The sequence below is a fragment of the Emydura macquarii genome, unplaced genomic scaffold, assembly GCF_026122565.2.
Source record: "Emydura macquarii macquarii isolate MOO-44397 ecotype Brisbane River unplaced genomic scaffold, CSIRO-AGI_Emac_v2 contig_3122, whole genome shotgun sequence".
Lineage (NCBI taxonomy): Eukaryota > Metazoa > Chordata > Testudines > Chelidae > Emydura > Emydura macquarii.
This window is the reverse complement of record NW_027133259.1, coordinates 4,429,505-4,446,365: the sequence shown is the minus strand read 5'-3', so window position 1 is coordinate 4,446,365 and position 16,861 is coordinate 4,429,505. Positions and strand designations below refer to the sequence as shown.

General features: G+C 39.8%; 1 protein-coding gene across 1 annotated transcript in view; it reads right to left on the bottom strand.

The window, feature by feature from the left end:
* Nucleotides 1-16,861, bottom strand: part of ANO2 (anoctamin 2) — a 203,830-nt gene that overhangs the window by 161,990 nt on the left and 24,979 nt on the right. Inside the window, exon 4 of the mRNA XM_067531024.1 lies at nt 1,398-1,496. Coding sequence (XP_067387125.1) covers nt 1,398-1,496 — 99 coding nt within the window. The remainder of the gene's footprint in view (nt 1-1,397; nt 1,497-16,861) is intronic.

The following is a 16,861-nucleotide window of genomic DNA, read 5'->3' as shown; positions in this document are numbered from 1 at the left end:
CTCCTTCACATCCTTCCATAAAACTCATCTCTGTCATGATGCCTATGGAACCCAGCCTGCTGATTGTGGCTAGACAGGTGAGAAGCTCTTCCCCTTCTTTTCTTTTTCCTACTCCCTACCTCAATTCCCACTCAAAAAGAAGAAGCTACAATACACATAACTAGCAAAGTTTTCCCAGTTCTTCACAACCCATTTTTGTTTGTATGTTAGTCTCTATCCCCTACCCTTCATTTGTTTGGCTTTGTCTAGACTGGGGGGAAAAAGGTGCTTTTGTCACATAAATTATCTCAACCTAGCTAGTTTGACTCATTTGAAAACTCTACTCATTAGCAGTGCAAACACAGTTTAATACTGTTCGCTCAATTTTAGGAAGTTGAGTTATAATCTAGGCTCCCGACAAGGCTTGAATGCCATCAGTTTAGCATGTGCTGAAGTACAATCGCTTTGTCTTGATTCGAGTTTTAGAAGGTCTAGAGTAAGCTAGGTATCTTCATCTAACAGGACACTTTAAAATCCTTCTCTAAACTAAGCTTCTCAGACAGATTTTCAAAGGTGTTTAGGCACCAAAAAGCCTTTGAAAATCTGAGAGACAAGGTGGGTGAGGTAGTATCTTTTATTGGACCAACTTCTGTTGGTGAAAGAGCTAATCAATCTGTTCCACCTCGTATTTAGCTGTGATACTCTGAGTACGTTTCCAGGACCTGAAGAACTCTATGTAAGTTTGGAAGCTTCTTTCTTTAACCAGCAGAAGTTGGTCCAATAATATATATTATCTTAACAACCTTGTCTCTCTGATATCCTGGGACCAACACGTTTGAAAATCTGGCCCTTTTTGTCTTTGACTATCAAGCCTTCAAGTGCAGAGATTTTGTCTTTTCTGTATTTGCACATCACCCAGTAAAATGAGGCCCTATTGGGGCCTTTTAGAACTACCAGAATATAAATAATTACTAGTAATAATTATAATAATTAATAACAAGCAAACTGCAGGATAGTAGTCTGGGGCCTGATAAAGCCTCTTGAAAAAACAGCTTGGGCAGAGATAAAAGCTTTAACTGTGATTTACCACAAATGAAAGCAGATTGTTCCTGCTCAATACAGCCTTTAATATTTATGGATGGGATTTTCAAAGGAGCCTCAGGGAATTTGGTATCCCCTTTCCATAAAAATCCAATGAAAATCCTACTTTAAGTCCAATTGTGAATATTAAATGGTACTAAAATAATTCATAGAATGAACTAAACAATCTGATCTCCCACTTACACTGGTTTTATACCTTTGTAACTCCATTGACATCAATGAAGTGACTCCTGATTTATATTGGTGTGAGAGGAGAATCAGGGCCATGTTTTTCTCTGCACAATGCAGCTAGCTCATAGAAGAAGGATTGTTCTTACCTTTTTAGTGGGCATTTTTATCTTAAGAATTTCTGCTTCTCGACTAAGTACATTCCAAGGTGCATGTATCCGGACAAAGCTCAATCCATGGCTTTTATTCTGAAACAGAAAAAAGTGAAAATTATATCTTTCAACAAGGAAAGTACAGCTGCAAGGTTTCAAAGTGTTAAAAACCCTTAGTACATCACATAAAGCACAAGCAGCTAATTACAATATAAAATTACTATTACGGTAGAGCTGTGATCACATTACTGCAGGGATGCAAATGTAGGCATAATACCATCACATGGAAAGAATCTTTTATTTTCCTCACACAACAGCAGGGCATCATTTCTTAACTGATGGTATTGCTAATCGTACAAGTGGTGTATTTACAGTGTGTTTCAACTAACATTTACTACTGTATGACACCTCTGTGGTCATGAAGCTATAGTGAAAGTTAAGAAGGATCCTGGAAGGGGTCATAAGTTTTTTAAAAAAAAACATAGGACAGAACACAACTGCTGGACTAACTCTTTCCCAACTGAAGGCAATGAAAAAACTCCCACCAAGTTCATTGGGAGCAGAGATCAGCCAATGCTGAACTATTCTGAAAATACACCCTTAACATTAGATAAGCACTCCGGAGGCAGGTGGCTGGTTGCAACCTTTCTCCATCTCTTCTTCATTCCTGCAGATGGTATAGCTGCCAGAAGAAAGCTCTGCTCTCTTACCGAGTGCATAAATTCTCACCCATCAGACATCACCTATTGGATAAACTGCAACCTGAATCATTTCCACCCATAAATAACATCTTATAACAATGAAGATTCAAGATAAATATGAGAGCTGGCTACAAAATGAGATTTTTTTTTTTCCCTCTGAGACAAGGTGGGTGAGGTGATATCTTTTATAGGACCAACTTCTGTTGATGAAAGAAACAAGCTCTTTTGCTACACAGAGCTCTTCTTCAGGCCTGGGAAAGGTATTCAGGAGTGTCACAGCTAAATAGAAGGGGGAACAGATTGTTTGTTGAGCACAACACTTCTCAAATGTGGCCACGGGAAGCGTTTTTTGTGGCCACAGCCTCCTAGGCAGTGATTGGGTGGGGGGAAGCAGCAGCCCCTCCTCTGGGGCCACCAGCAAAGGTTAGGCCTTACTCCCCTCTGGAGCCACAAACACTGGAGGAGCAGGCAGTCAGTGAGATTCCCCACCTTCCCAAGGGCAGGGAGGCTTGGGCTTTTGGCTTCAACCCTGGGATAGTGGGCGGTAGGCTCGGTCATGGGGCTTCGGGGTCTGGCCATGCAGTGGTAGGCACTGGCACCGAGCTCACCACCTCCCACGTCTCCCCTGGTTCCCACTACCCCATCCATCCCCCCCATTTCCCCTGGACCTTGCTGCCTCTCTACTCACCACCTCCCCTTCCAAGACTTAATTGGTAGTAAGTCTGCTGTGAAAATTGACATTTGTATGTTTGTTTGTTAATATCACTTTTCACCAGGGACCTAGTAGCTAGCTGGGAGGTTGTACAATGTGATATTAACAAACATACAAATATTATTTTTCCCAGCAGTAGACTTACTAACTAGCAAGTCTAAAAATAAATACATTGTAAAAAAGCAAAAGAAACAGCAACAAAAAAAGACAAGGACCTGTAAAGCACCCTGTTTGTGTTTCTCTTCTCTTTAGGTCCAGCAAAGAATAGAGACAACTGTACTTCATTTTGATGATTGATTTTACCAAAAAGAATCTACATAAATTACAATGATTTAGACATCTATACGTACATAATTAAATTCAGGAAAAACAAATAAGTAAGTATTTTACAAAAAATTGTCAGAGCAGCAACCAGCAAGAGTTGGTGGCCACATTCTGAAGCCATCAAAATTTTTGTTGTGAGTGCCCCTGGTTTAGCATAAGTAGTTAACACATATTCTAAGAGGCCATTCAAGGTGAAGGGTTTCTTAAATACCTATGCAGTCTTAGGACAAAATTGGGGGCAGGGCAGTTAGCGGGTTACTGTTTGTTGTAATAAGCCATAAATCCAGTGTCTTTATTAAGACCATCATTTTTAGTGTCTAGGAAAATTACAAATCTAAGCTCCTGGATTCCTCTTTTGAACATGTTGTGCAGGTTTCCTTTAAGGACCAGGACTGAACAATCAGTTCATATCTGATCTCTATGTTACTGTGGACTGTGAAAAGTTTTAGACCATAGGGGATACGGTGGTTTTTCTTTTTATCATTTTTTTCTGTGTGAATTCATTTGAAAGCATAGTGTTTGCCTGGTTTTACCCACATAATTGTTATTGGGGAACTTAGTGCACTGGAAGACTTATACCACATGTTGTGATAGGCATGTGTAGGACCCATGGATCTTCGATGTGTGTTGTCGAAAGGAGAGGTATAGAAATTTTGACTTTTTGTTGAAAAAACAAAGATTTTCAGCAAAAAACAAATTATTTTTAGTTTTCGAGGGTTTTTTTCAATGAAAATACAAATTTCCGTGAAAAGCAGAGGTTTCCACCAAAAAATGCACTTAGTCAAAAACTCTATTTTCCCTTGGAAAACAGTTTAAACAGAAAATATTTGGCCAGCTATAATAAATATTTCTTCTTAGTTTGAAAGTCTTTTAGAGCACCTTTACATTTGCCTTTAATTTAAAAGTATTCTCTCCCACTGGCCAGGATGTATTTATTTATTTTAACTAGGTAACTATTATTTAGCACTCCAAGCCATTCTAGGATACAATTCATATGAAATAAAGTAACCAATATAAAGCTGAATCATATCCCCTTGGTTTCAGAAGTTTGAAAAACATCAGCATTTCCATCTTTTGTATAGTGTATGAATGTTAAGGAACTCTTGTAGGCCACATCAAACGTCTGTTGAACATTATACAATATTTCCAAATAAACACATTGAATGGAAACCCCAAAGGCCTTCCATTCTTTATGCCAACATTTTGCTCTCAGGGCCCTCAGCTGTGAGGCAAACCATGAAGATCCAAACACTGGTTTCAGTTTACATTTCTGCAATGGAACAACATTATCCAAAACACCAGAATGAATTGCAGAATGCCTGGTTTTAGTAACATTTCTCACCAGTCCACGGGGAAGTCAGTCTTAAGAGTAGGAAGTAAAATTTTGCTGGGCATGAGCAGATGTTCTGGCTAATAATTTGTTGAAAAATTAACAACAGATGAGAGTTTAAATATCAATCAGTAAAGATCAGGAGGCCTCCTCTTGGTCTTTTGGCTAAAATAAAGCAAGGCATCAGTTTAATATCTCCTATGTCCTCTATCTGGGGGACTATATCCTGCATTGGCAGGAAGATGGACTGCATGATCTAATAGGTCTTTTCCAATTCAGGCTCCTATGACTACATAGATTGGAGAGAAAAGCAGTCACAGATAGACCAAGAGGAAAGACCAGATGAAGGATATGACCTTTCTGTATTAGAGCAGAAATATGTTGGAAAGTAGTACAGTGCATGAAGTGATATCAGATGCTAAGGAATCAGAGCTAACATATAGGAAATGCCCCACAATAGGAAACTGAGATCATTTTAATAAAGATTTAATTCAAACTCAATAAAGTGGAGAAAACAGGAACAGGTGATTCTTGTTGGACGGTAAACAAAAATTACAGCATAAAAGAGTGCTGCATATTTGGTCTGGGATTATAAGAATCATGTTTCCCACATCTTCCTACATTTTCCCAACCTAAGAGGAAGAATTCTAAGTAAAGTACAATTAGTAATTTCCACCAGCACTTCTGTATGGTAGGAAGGGGAATGTACCAGACCTTGAAATCAATCCCTCATGAGTGCTCTCTTGGACAAATCACCTAGCCTTCCAGTGAACTGCTAAAATAAAATGCTATCCTCGCTAATCTTCTTCCAATGTGGCTGGCATCTGCACTATTTTTCAAGCCTTTCCCTTTAGTCATTCTTCCCCCCACCCACCCTTTTGCTGCTAGTATTATTTTTTAGATAGATACACATTGGTAAAGTTCTGTTTAACCGAATTATTCCTGAGCAGCTTCTTCTGTTGCAAATGTTATCACAAATTAGAATGTATTTTCCTAATTTCCAGTGTGGATTTAGAACTGGTTTTTGGAGCCCTTCATTCCATTGTATTGTAGTGTATGATGTGGTTAATCTTCTGAGATGTTCACAGTACACAAGTTTCTGAGTACAAGTTCATATTTGTTACTATGAGGTACTCTATGTTTTCTGTTCTTAATACTCTCAATCGCCATTGTTTATTGAAAATACTTGACTCTCATCTGGACCTTACCACCTCTGCTCTGTGCTGGCTAGGATTATTTTTGTCTGACAATTCAAATACTATTTAATAGAGAAGTTCTTAGGCAAGTCCTTTTTTGCTTGCAGCTGATGTCCCACAGGATTTGAGTCTTGGCGCTGCATTGTTCTCGGTCTATATCTTTGCACTGTCTGATTTTATTACTCAAATGACTTTAAATATTGTTAGGCAGATGACAAACAGATTTGTAACTTTGCTGATCATGTTTTGTCAAATCTATATTCCATACCATAAAATTCTTTGATTGAGTTTCAAGAGTGGAAGCTTTTCAGTAGATTAGTTCTGAACTATTCAAAACATAATTACACTTTGGCACCTGATATATTTTGCAAACCTGTCGTGCCTTCCCATTTCAGTAAGAGAAGTCAGCATTAAAGTCAAATGGAACAAAATCTGGAGGCTCTCTTTTAGTTTTCAATCAGCACATTGAGAAAAAACTGCTCAGATGTTTCTTTCAATCTATTGACTTTTCTTGATGACTTGAAGCAGGACTCTGCAGGCTCTGATGGATTGCAGTGAATACTGTCATTTTCTTTGGTGCTAATTTATGCAATGGCATTTCACAGGTTCAATATACTTAAAATTTCTCCAGTCTTTTCCCATCTGTCATCTCTGCATTGCAAAATAAAGTGAAAGAATCTTCAATCACATACACTGCATACCAGTTTAAAATCCATTACAAGGCTGTTATTAAGGCTGGTTAAAAATGTTCCATTTTCTTTTTATTTTCAACGGAATTTCATTGAAGGCGTCAGCTTTCCTTGGAAGTTTGTTTGTTCAACTTAGAATTGAAAGATTTGTAAGTTTGGCATTTTTTATTTTTGACAAAATGCTCAAATTTTCTACTGAAATGATTTCATTTCCGTCAGTTGTCCATGGAGGGAAAAAAAAGAACCATTTTCCAATCATCTTTAGCTATTAGATTTGTCCAACTACAGACCAGCATATATTTGTGAACTTACAGCATAGTATTACACAAATATAGTACTTTATTATAATTTGTCTAGCTCATGGGTTTTCAGCTGTGACCCTCAGGGAGATGGCAAATATGTCAAGGGGGAGTTGCAACCATGCTTCCTTTATTTATGTCTAAATGCGAGGGAGACCCTGAAGCTTCCCTGTTATTCTGTAGGGTCATGGTATGGAAAGAGTTGAGAATGAATGGTGTAGCTCAATGTTTTGCCTGTGGTCCTCCATTTTGTTAGGTCATTGTTGACCATAGGCGTGCGCATGGGGTGTGCCGGGTGTGCCCATGCACATCCTAATGCAGGGCTCCACAGAACCGAAATGCGACGCGAGCCGCCACTGAAAAGAAGGACCCCAGCATTTTATTTGGTGGCAGGCACCATGTCACGAGCTGCCACCGAAAATAAGGACCCTCCCCTCCCCCCCCCCCGGTAGTTTTTCGGCAGTGGGGAAGACAGCCGAAACAGATGATGCAGTGAGATTTTTCGGCAGAGAGTAAAGCAGCGAGGGTAAGTCGATTTTAATCCAGTGTGGCCCGAAAATTCCCTAGGTGCACACCCAAATGTAATGTGCTGCGCACACCTATGTTGTTGACTTTTCTATTTTGCTTCACGAAGTAAATCAACTGTTTCACTTCTCTAGTCAGTATGAACTGCCTAAGATGCTTCCTTTTTATACTCTTATTATATGATTCCCGTTTGAATTACATTATAGTGATATCCTATCCATTTGAAGACTTTACATCTGGTTAATCACAATCTAGGGAGCAAAGTGTCAAGTAATTGATTTACCCATTTTAGTAAATTTCCCAGCATGTTTGTGGAAGTGTTAACATGTTGCTATTGGCAATTCTGCACCCACAGAATCCAAGGCTGGCTGCAGAATTGAGTAACTGTTGCTTCTCATAATTTCATCACCATGGAATCACTCGCCCACAGTTAATGGAATTTAAACTCTTTAGGTATATTGGTATTTTCATATATTTATCCATAGAAACATATACGCATTGTGTATGTCGTCAGAAACAAAACAACCAACACTGAGGGGGAGAAGGAAGCTGAATAGGAACTACTTAAATACTCCAGATTATCCCTCAGCTTTAGAGCAATGCCAGTCTTACCTGTGCTCACTGGAATAACTCTATGGGCTGGTCTACACTGGTGGCGGTGGTCAACGGGAGATACACAAGCTACATAATGTAGCTTGCATATCTCCCATCGCAGTACTTACCTTGACGTACCTCAGCGTCTTCATGGAGCTGCATCGATGGGAGACGCCCTCCATCAACGCAGCCTTATTCCTTTCGGGCAGGTGGACTAATTGAGTCGGAGAACACTTTCTGATCAACTGAACAGGTCTACACAGACCCGCTCAATCGAAGTCGCTGCATCGATCCCTGCCACTGAGGCAGTATAGACATACCCTATATTGCATCAAAATGCAGTACTCCGAATAAGACCCGACACATGTAAGTTTCCTCCTTACAAAACCCAGCTACATCATTGTCATATTATAGCCAGAAATTGACAGCCTTAGGTTGTGTGTGTGGGGGGGGGATGTGATTCATCTAGCGAGCATGCTAAAAACAGTAGGGTAGCCACAGTAGCATGAAAAGCAGCAGCAGCGGTATGGGTTAACCACCCTAAGTACGTACCCATGGCATTCAGGCTGGTTTGTGCTTGAGGTGCAAACCCCATGCTGCCCCCATGATAAAAATAGTAACGCAACTTGATGAGAGCTAGTGAATGTGTCTACGCAAGATAGAAAAATCACACCTCTAGCTAATAGTATAAACCTAGCCTAAGCTACAGTGAGTAACCCATTATATTGCAGATACGAACTAAAGTGCTACTTTGAGTGAGTGAGTGAGTAAGGGTGTCACAACTTGGTCCTTACACATTTTGTCCTTCTATGGAAAATATATTTAATATCAGTAAAAATCTCAGTAAATTGCAGGTACACACAGTAATTAATAGAACAAAGTTTGCAATGGCTTCATACGTATGATAGGTCGATCTTAACCAACGTATGTGATAGAAGCTACTTTGGGACAGCAACAGTTAAAGGGTCCAAAGTTCAATTTCCTATGGTTCAGCAAAAACAATCATCTTGCCATCCACACTGATTCACTCAGTCATGTCTGAAATGCAATTGCTCAAGTTAAATGTGAGTTATTAGACTCCAATAGTGGAAAACTGAAACGGAAGTGAGGATGAGTGTGCTGAGATATTGCAAATAAATTAATATAATTACTTGCTATTATGCTTAGTACTATTCATATGTGGTATTTAATTACTGAACCAAACACTGAAGGTTTGGATAACATCATCACCACCCCATTTTAGCATGCCATTACATTGCCAAATTCAGACAGGGATCGGAAGTAACAAAATACTGTAGCAAAGGTATTATGAAAACCTATATATATATATATATATATATATATATATATATATATATATATATACACACACCAGTATTAGCATTTTCACAAGCCTTCTATTTATAAAAAATACAAAAGCAATGTACCACAAATCTTGGACACCAAAAGTGATGGCATAATAGGGATGAAGGAAGGCCCAATGGGTAGAGTGCTAACCTGGGACTCAGGACACAAAGATCTAATTCTCCATTCTGCTACTGGCTTCCTGTGTGACCTTGGGCAATCTACTTCATCTCTGTGTTTCAGTTCCCATCTGTACTATGGGAATAGTTGTCATCCTTACACTCCTTTGTGGATGCAAAACCTGAATGTCCTACTGACAACACCTTAAGAGCTTGGACAGGTATCACCAATGAAGGTCCTGCACATAAAGTGGGAAGATCCCACACTTATACTAGCATCCTCACTGAAGTCAATATCACCAGCATTGATGCAATGATCTTTATGCACCAACTATGCTGGGCTGGATATTGTGTGCAGATGCCAGATTTTCACCTCCCAAAAAAAGCTTTTTAATCTCAGCTCACCTATAGTCAGAGATCTTGTGGTGGTAAGAGGAAATGCTACAAAGATACACTAAAAGCGTATCTTACGAAAACTGATGTGGACAACATAAGCTGGGAGGAGCAAGCCACCAACCAACCTCAATAGCACCACATCCTCCATCAAGCAGTGACCTGCTTTAAGGAGAAGCATCTTGCCCTCATATCTGAAAAGAGAGAGAAGGAAGGAAAAAGAAAGAACTTTCTTTCAGCAGCCAGCTGACCCGCTAGGAAATGTCTGCATCCATTGAGGGTGGATCTATGGTTCCAGGCTTGGACTCCTGACCCATCTCAGGACCCATATGTAAATCCGTGTTAGAGATCATCCTCGAATCGAGGGATTGCTGACGACAGTGAGGATAATAGCACTGCCCTACCTTCCAGGGGTGTTGTGAAGATAAATATGTTGAAGTTCGTAAAGTGCTCAGATACCACAATCATGTTTGTTATTCTGTGCTCCTGTCTGCAGTTTCCTTCTGCTCAACAAGCTTTCTTTTGTTTTCCTTCTATAGTGTCAGCACAAAATTTCTCCTATTTCCCAAAAAGTTTCATAGAATCAAAGAGTTAGAAAGGACTGCAAGGGTCATCTAGTCTACCTCCCCGCCAACACGCAGGATTTGTGGTGTCTAAACCATGCAAGGCAGATTGCTATTCTGAAAACCTCCAGTGAAGGAGCTTCCACTTCTTGTCATTTCTTTTCCTAATGTTAGTAATATCTAGATTCATATCCAAAATCTGTAGACTTCGGATAATATTATTTAGACCTCTTTGGGGATTATATTCTGCGTTTGTACAGTGCCAACCACAGTGGCCCCATCATCCAAGTCCATGGCCACTAGCAGCTACTGTAATGCAAATAATATATTAACAACAACATTTGGTACCCAACAAGTCCTTAAAAACTGGGGTAGTCTCAATCCTAGTCAAATCCAATCAATCTCATCCTCCTGTAAGACACGTTATACAGTAGTAATATATAGTTGCAAAGTACAAATCCATTTAATAAAAATAGAGCTAAGCTCCATCTATTTTAGAGAACTATTATGTTTTGTTGCTCAACATTAAGCCACAAAAGACATGCTGAGGTTTACATCTCACATCTTGACTTCAGAGGAGTGACAACAATTTACACAAGCTGATCTGTTTCTCACTCCCCCTGTTCTGCCAACTGTGTTGATGCCCTGTTTATTTTATTCTCCCATTCCCATCACTGAACAGCATTGGTTAAAAAACAAACAAGGAACAGAAAAACCTGGAATGAAAGTTTCAGCCAAGAGTCTTAGAAAAGAAACCATGTAGGCTTATTGCAATAGACACATGACTATTGAATGAAACAGCTGATTCTATACATCCCTTGCAAGTGCTCCTCCATGGCATATCTACTATTCTTGCCAAATTCATCCAATACACCTACAAAGATGATGTAGGAGAACAGGTTACACTGAGAATGCTGTGGAGAACACAAAGTGGCTGTGAAAGGAAGATGATATAGGAAATCTAAACAACTGGTATCCTTCACCAAACAAGACGATAAAATAGAATGGTGCAAGACGATAAAATAGAATGGTTCACAGCAGAATGAAAATGTGCTGTGGGAAACCCAAGTACAAATGCTGAATATTAGACTACTGAGTCTACCACCATTAGAGGAGGAACAGAAATTAATATTTCTAAAATATTCATTGAAGTACCTGTGAATAGGTGAATTAAATCAGACCTGATTGATTATTTGAGGAAATAGATACTTGAGTCTTTCAAAGAAGACCACCTGATCAGAGCTGAATGTGTATTTTGGATTTCTACCCTCAATCCCCCACAAAAAAAAAAAAAGATTCAGCAATGACAATTTAGCAAAACAACAATCTTGCAAGACAAAGGTCCCTTAGCTAATGCAAATCAGCATAGTTCCACTGAAGTCAATGGTGGTGTGCCGATTTACAGATGATCCTACTTTAGTGAAAGCACCAGATGGAAAAGGTGCTGTATTTAGTGAGTACAGTCTTGTATTACTAAAGTACTGACCTGAGCTATTTACTTTCATTATCGGAGTTCAATCTTCCTTCTAACTTGAAGTCTACTGCTGTCCAGAAATTAAATATTGAGCCAAATATTTTTTCTGGCTTTTTTTGTGGTTGCTTATCTCTGGCTATTAATCACTGCAATTCCAAAATGCAGCTTATTTAAAAAAGCAGAGGCAAGATTTTAAAAAAATGGATGTCTAAATTTAGGCACCTAAATTCTCATTCAGAATACATTACTCAGAAGTATTCTTTGCTTATGCCACATTAATATTAAAATCTCTTGCAACCAACACTTGTGCAGAAACACATAGACGTGAAAAGATGCTCAATAAAAAAAAGCACTGAAAGAACTGAAAAGAAGAAAAAAACCCCACCCAAATCAGACTTCCCAGCAAAGGAAGGGAGGAGTAAGTGTGTCTACCCTGCCACCTCTTGTATTTTGGCAGGGTCGATGGAAAAACACATAATCAGCTGGCCTGGCTGCACTCAATGCCAAATTAGCAAACAGTGCAATCCAAGTTTCTGTAAAACACATCATATCAAACTTGATTATCAATAATAAAATCAACAAAGTTTTTGGGGCCAAAGAGTTGACATTAAAAAGGGCAAAATGTAATTTCTCTTGAGGGAATGAGGCACACTAATTTTCAGAGAGATTTACTACCCTAAACAATTTTCCAGATGAAGCAGCAATAACACGGAAGTCAATCTTTAGACCAGATAACAGGCATGTTACCAGGAGGTGGATTAATGAAATAATGACTGAACCAACATCCCAATGGACTCACCATACAGGAATATCAGATGGAAAAATAAAAATCATGAAAACAGTGGTTAACAAATCAAACTGTAAACCAGTGAAATGGCCCAATTAAAAGAGCACACTTTTATCATGCAAAATTGTCTGGGATATTAAAACAAAATCTTATAATTCAATTTCGTGATGAAAAGATTTATTGTAACCGTAATTTATCTATTCTCAGATCAAAAACAGTAACAGCAATCATTGTATGTAGATATTTTGTTAAGATCCAAGGTTTACATGTAGTATATGACAAGATGGGAGTTAAACCAATGACTGGGTAATGCTTTAATGGAGCACTCACTTCACAAATCAGCAGTAGCGCGAGGAAAGTTGGACGCGTGTCAGGGGCCAGACCAGCTGTGGGCCTGCTCCGTCTCGCTTCGCTGCTAGACAACCAATGAGCCCAGCTACACTGCCTCAGAAATGATGGAGGAGCCACAGTCCCTGACTGCTCGCTGGTTTAGCAGCCTTGAATGTAAGCCTGGCCCCCACAGCTGCTCAGTCGCTGCTCAGCATGTACCATGCCTGCAACTGTGCTTGCCCTTGTTCCAGTCCCTGCTCCCACCCCTGCTCTCCTCTGACTCCTGGCTTCGATCCCAAACTCCACCTCTGGCTTACAACTCTCCAGCTCTGAATCTGGCTTCTGTCCCTGCGGTGCTGACTCTGGACTCTGCCCTGGGCTTGTTAATGGACTCTGCCCATCCTGCACCCAGCTCTAACCAGTTGGCTGAACTCTCATTTCAACCATGAGGCCTGACTGCCCACAGCCTGGTCGGCTACAACTAGCCCCTGGAGCACAGCGGGCGAAGAATCTGATCTGAGGGACAGCCCCAGGGAGCTGCCTGTCTGCGTAGCCATTGTGAGCCTGCACCACACACACGTGAGCCAGAGCCCAAAGGGAAGAAGGCCCCTGATGGGTCCCTGGGGGACTGATGCTGGGGAGGCACTTGTAACAATCAATCAGTAAATAAATCATCCGATAACGGGGTTGGGGTGAATTCCTGCCTCTCTAAAGGCAGTAGAAAGGATCCCCACCTCAAGACAAGGGGTGGGAGTTAGGAACCTAAGTACCATCACAGGAAATCCCCAAAACATTTTGACACTGTGGCATATTCCAGAATCATACCCAGAGCAGTAATGCCCACACAGACTCAGGTCTCCAAAATGGACAACAGCTGCAGTCTTACTGCAGACTATTGCAGTACGATGGCAGTTAAAATGGTCTGGGGGCCATCTTCAGACACACATCAGGGAGGAGTTACATTAGTGACCTCTCTATGTGGTTCAGGAGAGATCATGGAGCAGATTCTTTGGTGCTGTAAACTAGCATAGCTCCACGGGACTTAAAGAAGCTGTTTTGGTTTACACTAGCTGAGTATCAGTCTTGACACCTGGACTATCGAGTTCAGTTCTATGCATGATGATCCCAGTGGGAGCATTGGCAAGAGAAAGACAACCAAATTCTCTCTCTCTCTCTCTCTCTCACACACACACACACACACGTCTTTTAAGCTGGACATCAAGAAAATATTTGATGTTGAGATTTAACAGCCTGTGAAATAGTCTGGACTTGACCAAACATTTAACAACAGAAGCAGATCTTAAGATTTAGTTTTTGACTGATGCCTAAGTGTTTTCCATGAGAAATCACTGTATGGTACCATGGAAGTTGTTCTCCCCTGAATTACTGTAGCTGACAGCCAATGAGATCTTGGGATCGAAGCCAGGAGATGGACGGGAGCTAATGCCATCGGGAAGGAATTTTTCCCTGGGTCAGATTTGCAGAGACCTTGAGGATTTTTCACCTTCCTCTGCAGCACAGGGCATGGTTCTCTTGCAGATTTAAAATAAACTAGTATAACTGACAGATTTTCTGTACTCCACCAGATGTTATGAGTCTATTACAGGAGTGGGTGGGTGAGGTTCTGTGGCCTGCAATGTGCAGGAGGTCAGACTAGATGATCAGTTTGGTCCCTTCTGACCTTAGAATCTATGAGCTGGGTGGGAAACTGTTTTCCCATCCTGCAAATATTTTCAAGAGTTCTACATTTTCCCTATCTCCAGTTGAGACAAAAAGCCAAAATCTCAAAAATATTCACAAACACCAAAAATCTATTTTTTTCCATTTTAAGTCACCCGATACACTTAGTTTCAATCATTTCAAAATGTTCAATTTTGACTGACCGTTTTTCCCCCTCCATTTAACTTTTGTTTTCAGTCAATTAGCATAGTTTTGAACCAGAAAACCAGAAATTGTCATGTTGAAACAAAAGTCAGGACTGTAGGAGAAGACCGTGGCAGTAGCATCAGAAGAGTATTCATAGTGCTTCCAAAAAAAAAAAAAAAAAAAAAGAGAGGCAATTGTATAGAGGAAAATGCATTTTTTTCTTGCCCTGAATCTTCAAATATGTATTTCTGATTGCGAAACAAAATGCATAGGATCAGACTGCACTATAAAAGTAGAGTTGGGGTGGAGGAGCAAAGCTACCCTACTCTAGGGACAAGCTTAATGAGTCACAATGTTTCCTAGAGCTCCCTGTTGCATACAGGGTACTCATCTGCTGCATCATTTTTTAGTCCGTAACACTGGTAGTCTCCCTACTCCTTTTGTCCAGCTTCGTCCCCAAGGGACACCTGCTGGAAGCAATCCCTGTCCCCAGTACAGCATAAAGATTGCTACTGCAACCAGTCAGTGAATGGGAAAAGCATCCATTTTTAGTCACCTGCCAGACTTCTAAAAGTGCCAAGCTCCCAATGGCCTCAATGGAACCTACTGGGGAATTAACCCTTTTGAAACTCAGGCCACGATTCCACTCCAACACATTTTTTGTCTACTCCGCCTGTTCTGCCTTGTCTTTTAGATTGTAAGCTTAATGGGGTAGGGGCTGTCATTTTTATTATGTCTGTACAGCACCAAGCACAATGGGCCACAACATAAATGTTAAATAATAATGTACGCACTTATCAAACTAGCAATATTTACTTCACACTTTACTTACTTTAATCACCAAGGACCAGATTCTGATCTCAGTTCCATTGGTGTAAAGCTATAGTAACTCCATTAAAGTAATTGCAGCCACTCTGGCTCTAGAACAGCGACTAATATGCTCTGTACCAATTACAAAAGCTCAGAAAGGATTATTGATCCACATGCATATTGCCGGTTTTGCCACAAAGTTAGTAATCTGTGAGATGAATAAATCCGATGCTAAACAACTCTAATTGAAATGATGTGATCCTGTGAGTTTCAATGTCTATAACTTTGTTCTCAAAACAAATTGTCAGCAAATGCTATTCCTAAAATAATACAATGGTAGAGCTTGACACATTGGAAAGTTTTAGATTTTTCAATAAATATCACAAGAGTGTTCAACAAAATCATATTTTAATTAAGTCTCTCTTTTGGATTGCTATTGAACCATGAAGATTTATATGAAAAGATGAACTAATCGCTTCTATACAGACCATAATCAGGTGGCCAGTCATTGACCGACTTTCAACTGTGCAAAAAGATATTTAGTGTATAGCATATAGAATATGAATAGTAATCTGATACAATGACAGAGTATTTTGTGCCTTAAGGGAAATGAAATAGCAAAGCAAAAATGCAAGACTTCCCAACCCTTGTGTTACCACACAATTTGAAATTTATAGGAAATAAGAACCAGATTTTATAATAATATGGCACTGTACACTGATAGTACACAGTATGTTTGTGCATATCTTAAAATCCATTGAATGCCTCATTGGAAACACTACTTATTTTGCAATTTTCATAAATCTCATTGCTTGTTTTCACTAGTGCACTCAACCAAAACATCAGTTTGGTAACTCTCTCTAGACAGCCTTTGAATCTGTTCATATTTTTGCACAATTACACAACATTCAATGTTCTTTTGGGTCTTCTTCTTCCCATATTTCTGTCACACAAGAGCAGGGAAAAATACGGTGCATTATTTCCAAATATATCCCATTGAATAATTCAGTTTTAATTTCTTTAAAAGTTTAGGAAATGGACTTGATTGCCTAGAACTATATAAGCCACACCACAAAGCTCATGGTGGCTCAGTAGCAGACCAGGCCTCTGTAGCAAAAAAACTAATAGCAGAAGAAAGTTCTGCTACCTCTTGCTCTTGCTCAGAGGCGGAGAACTGTTGAGATAATCCTGAAGTCCTTCTACTCAGGGTCAGATTCTGTAACGCTTAGTCAAGTTACATAGCATTCACTCATATATGTATTCCTATTGAAGTCAATGAGATTACCCAAAAGCTCATTATGATTAATGATCCAAAGCTCATTAAAGTCAATGAAAAGACTCTCAATATTTCAGTAGGCTTTAGCTCGGTCCCAATGTGACTACGGGGTGCAGACTCTGACCCTCA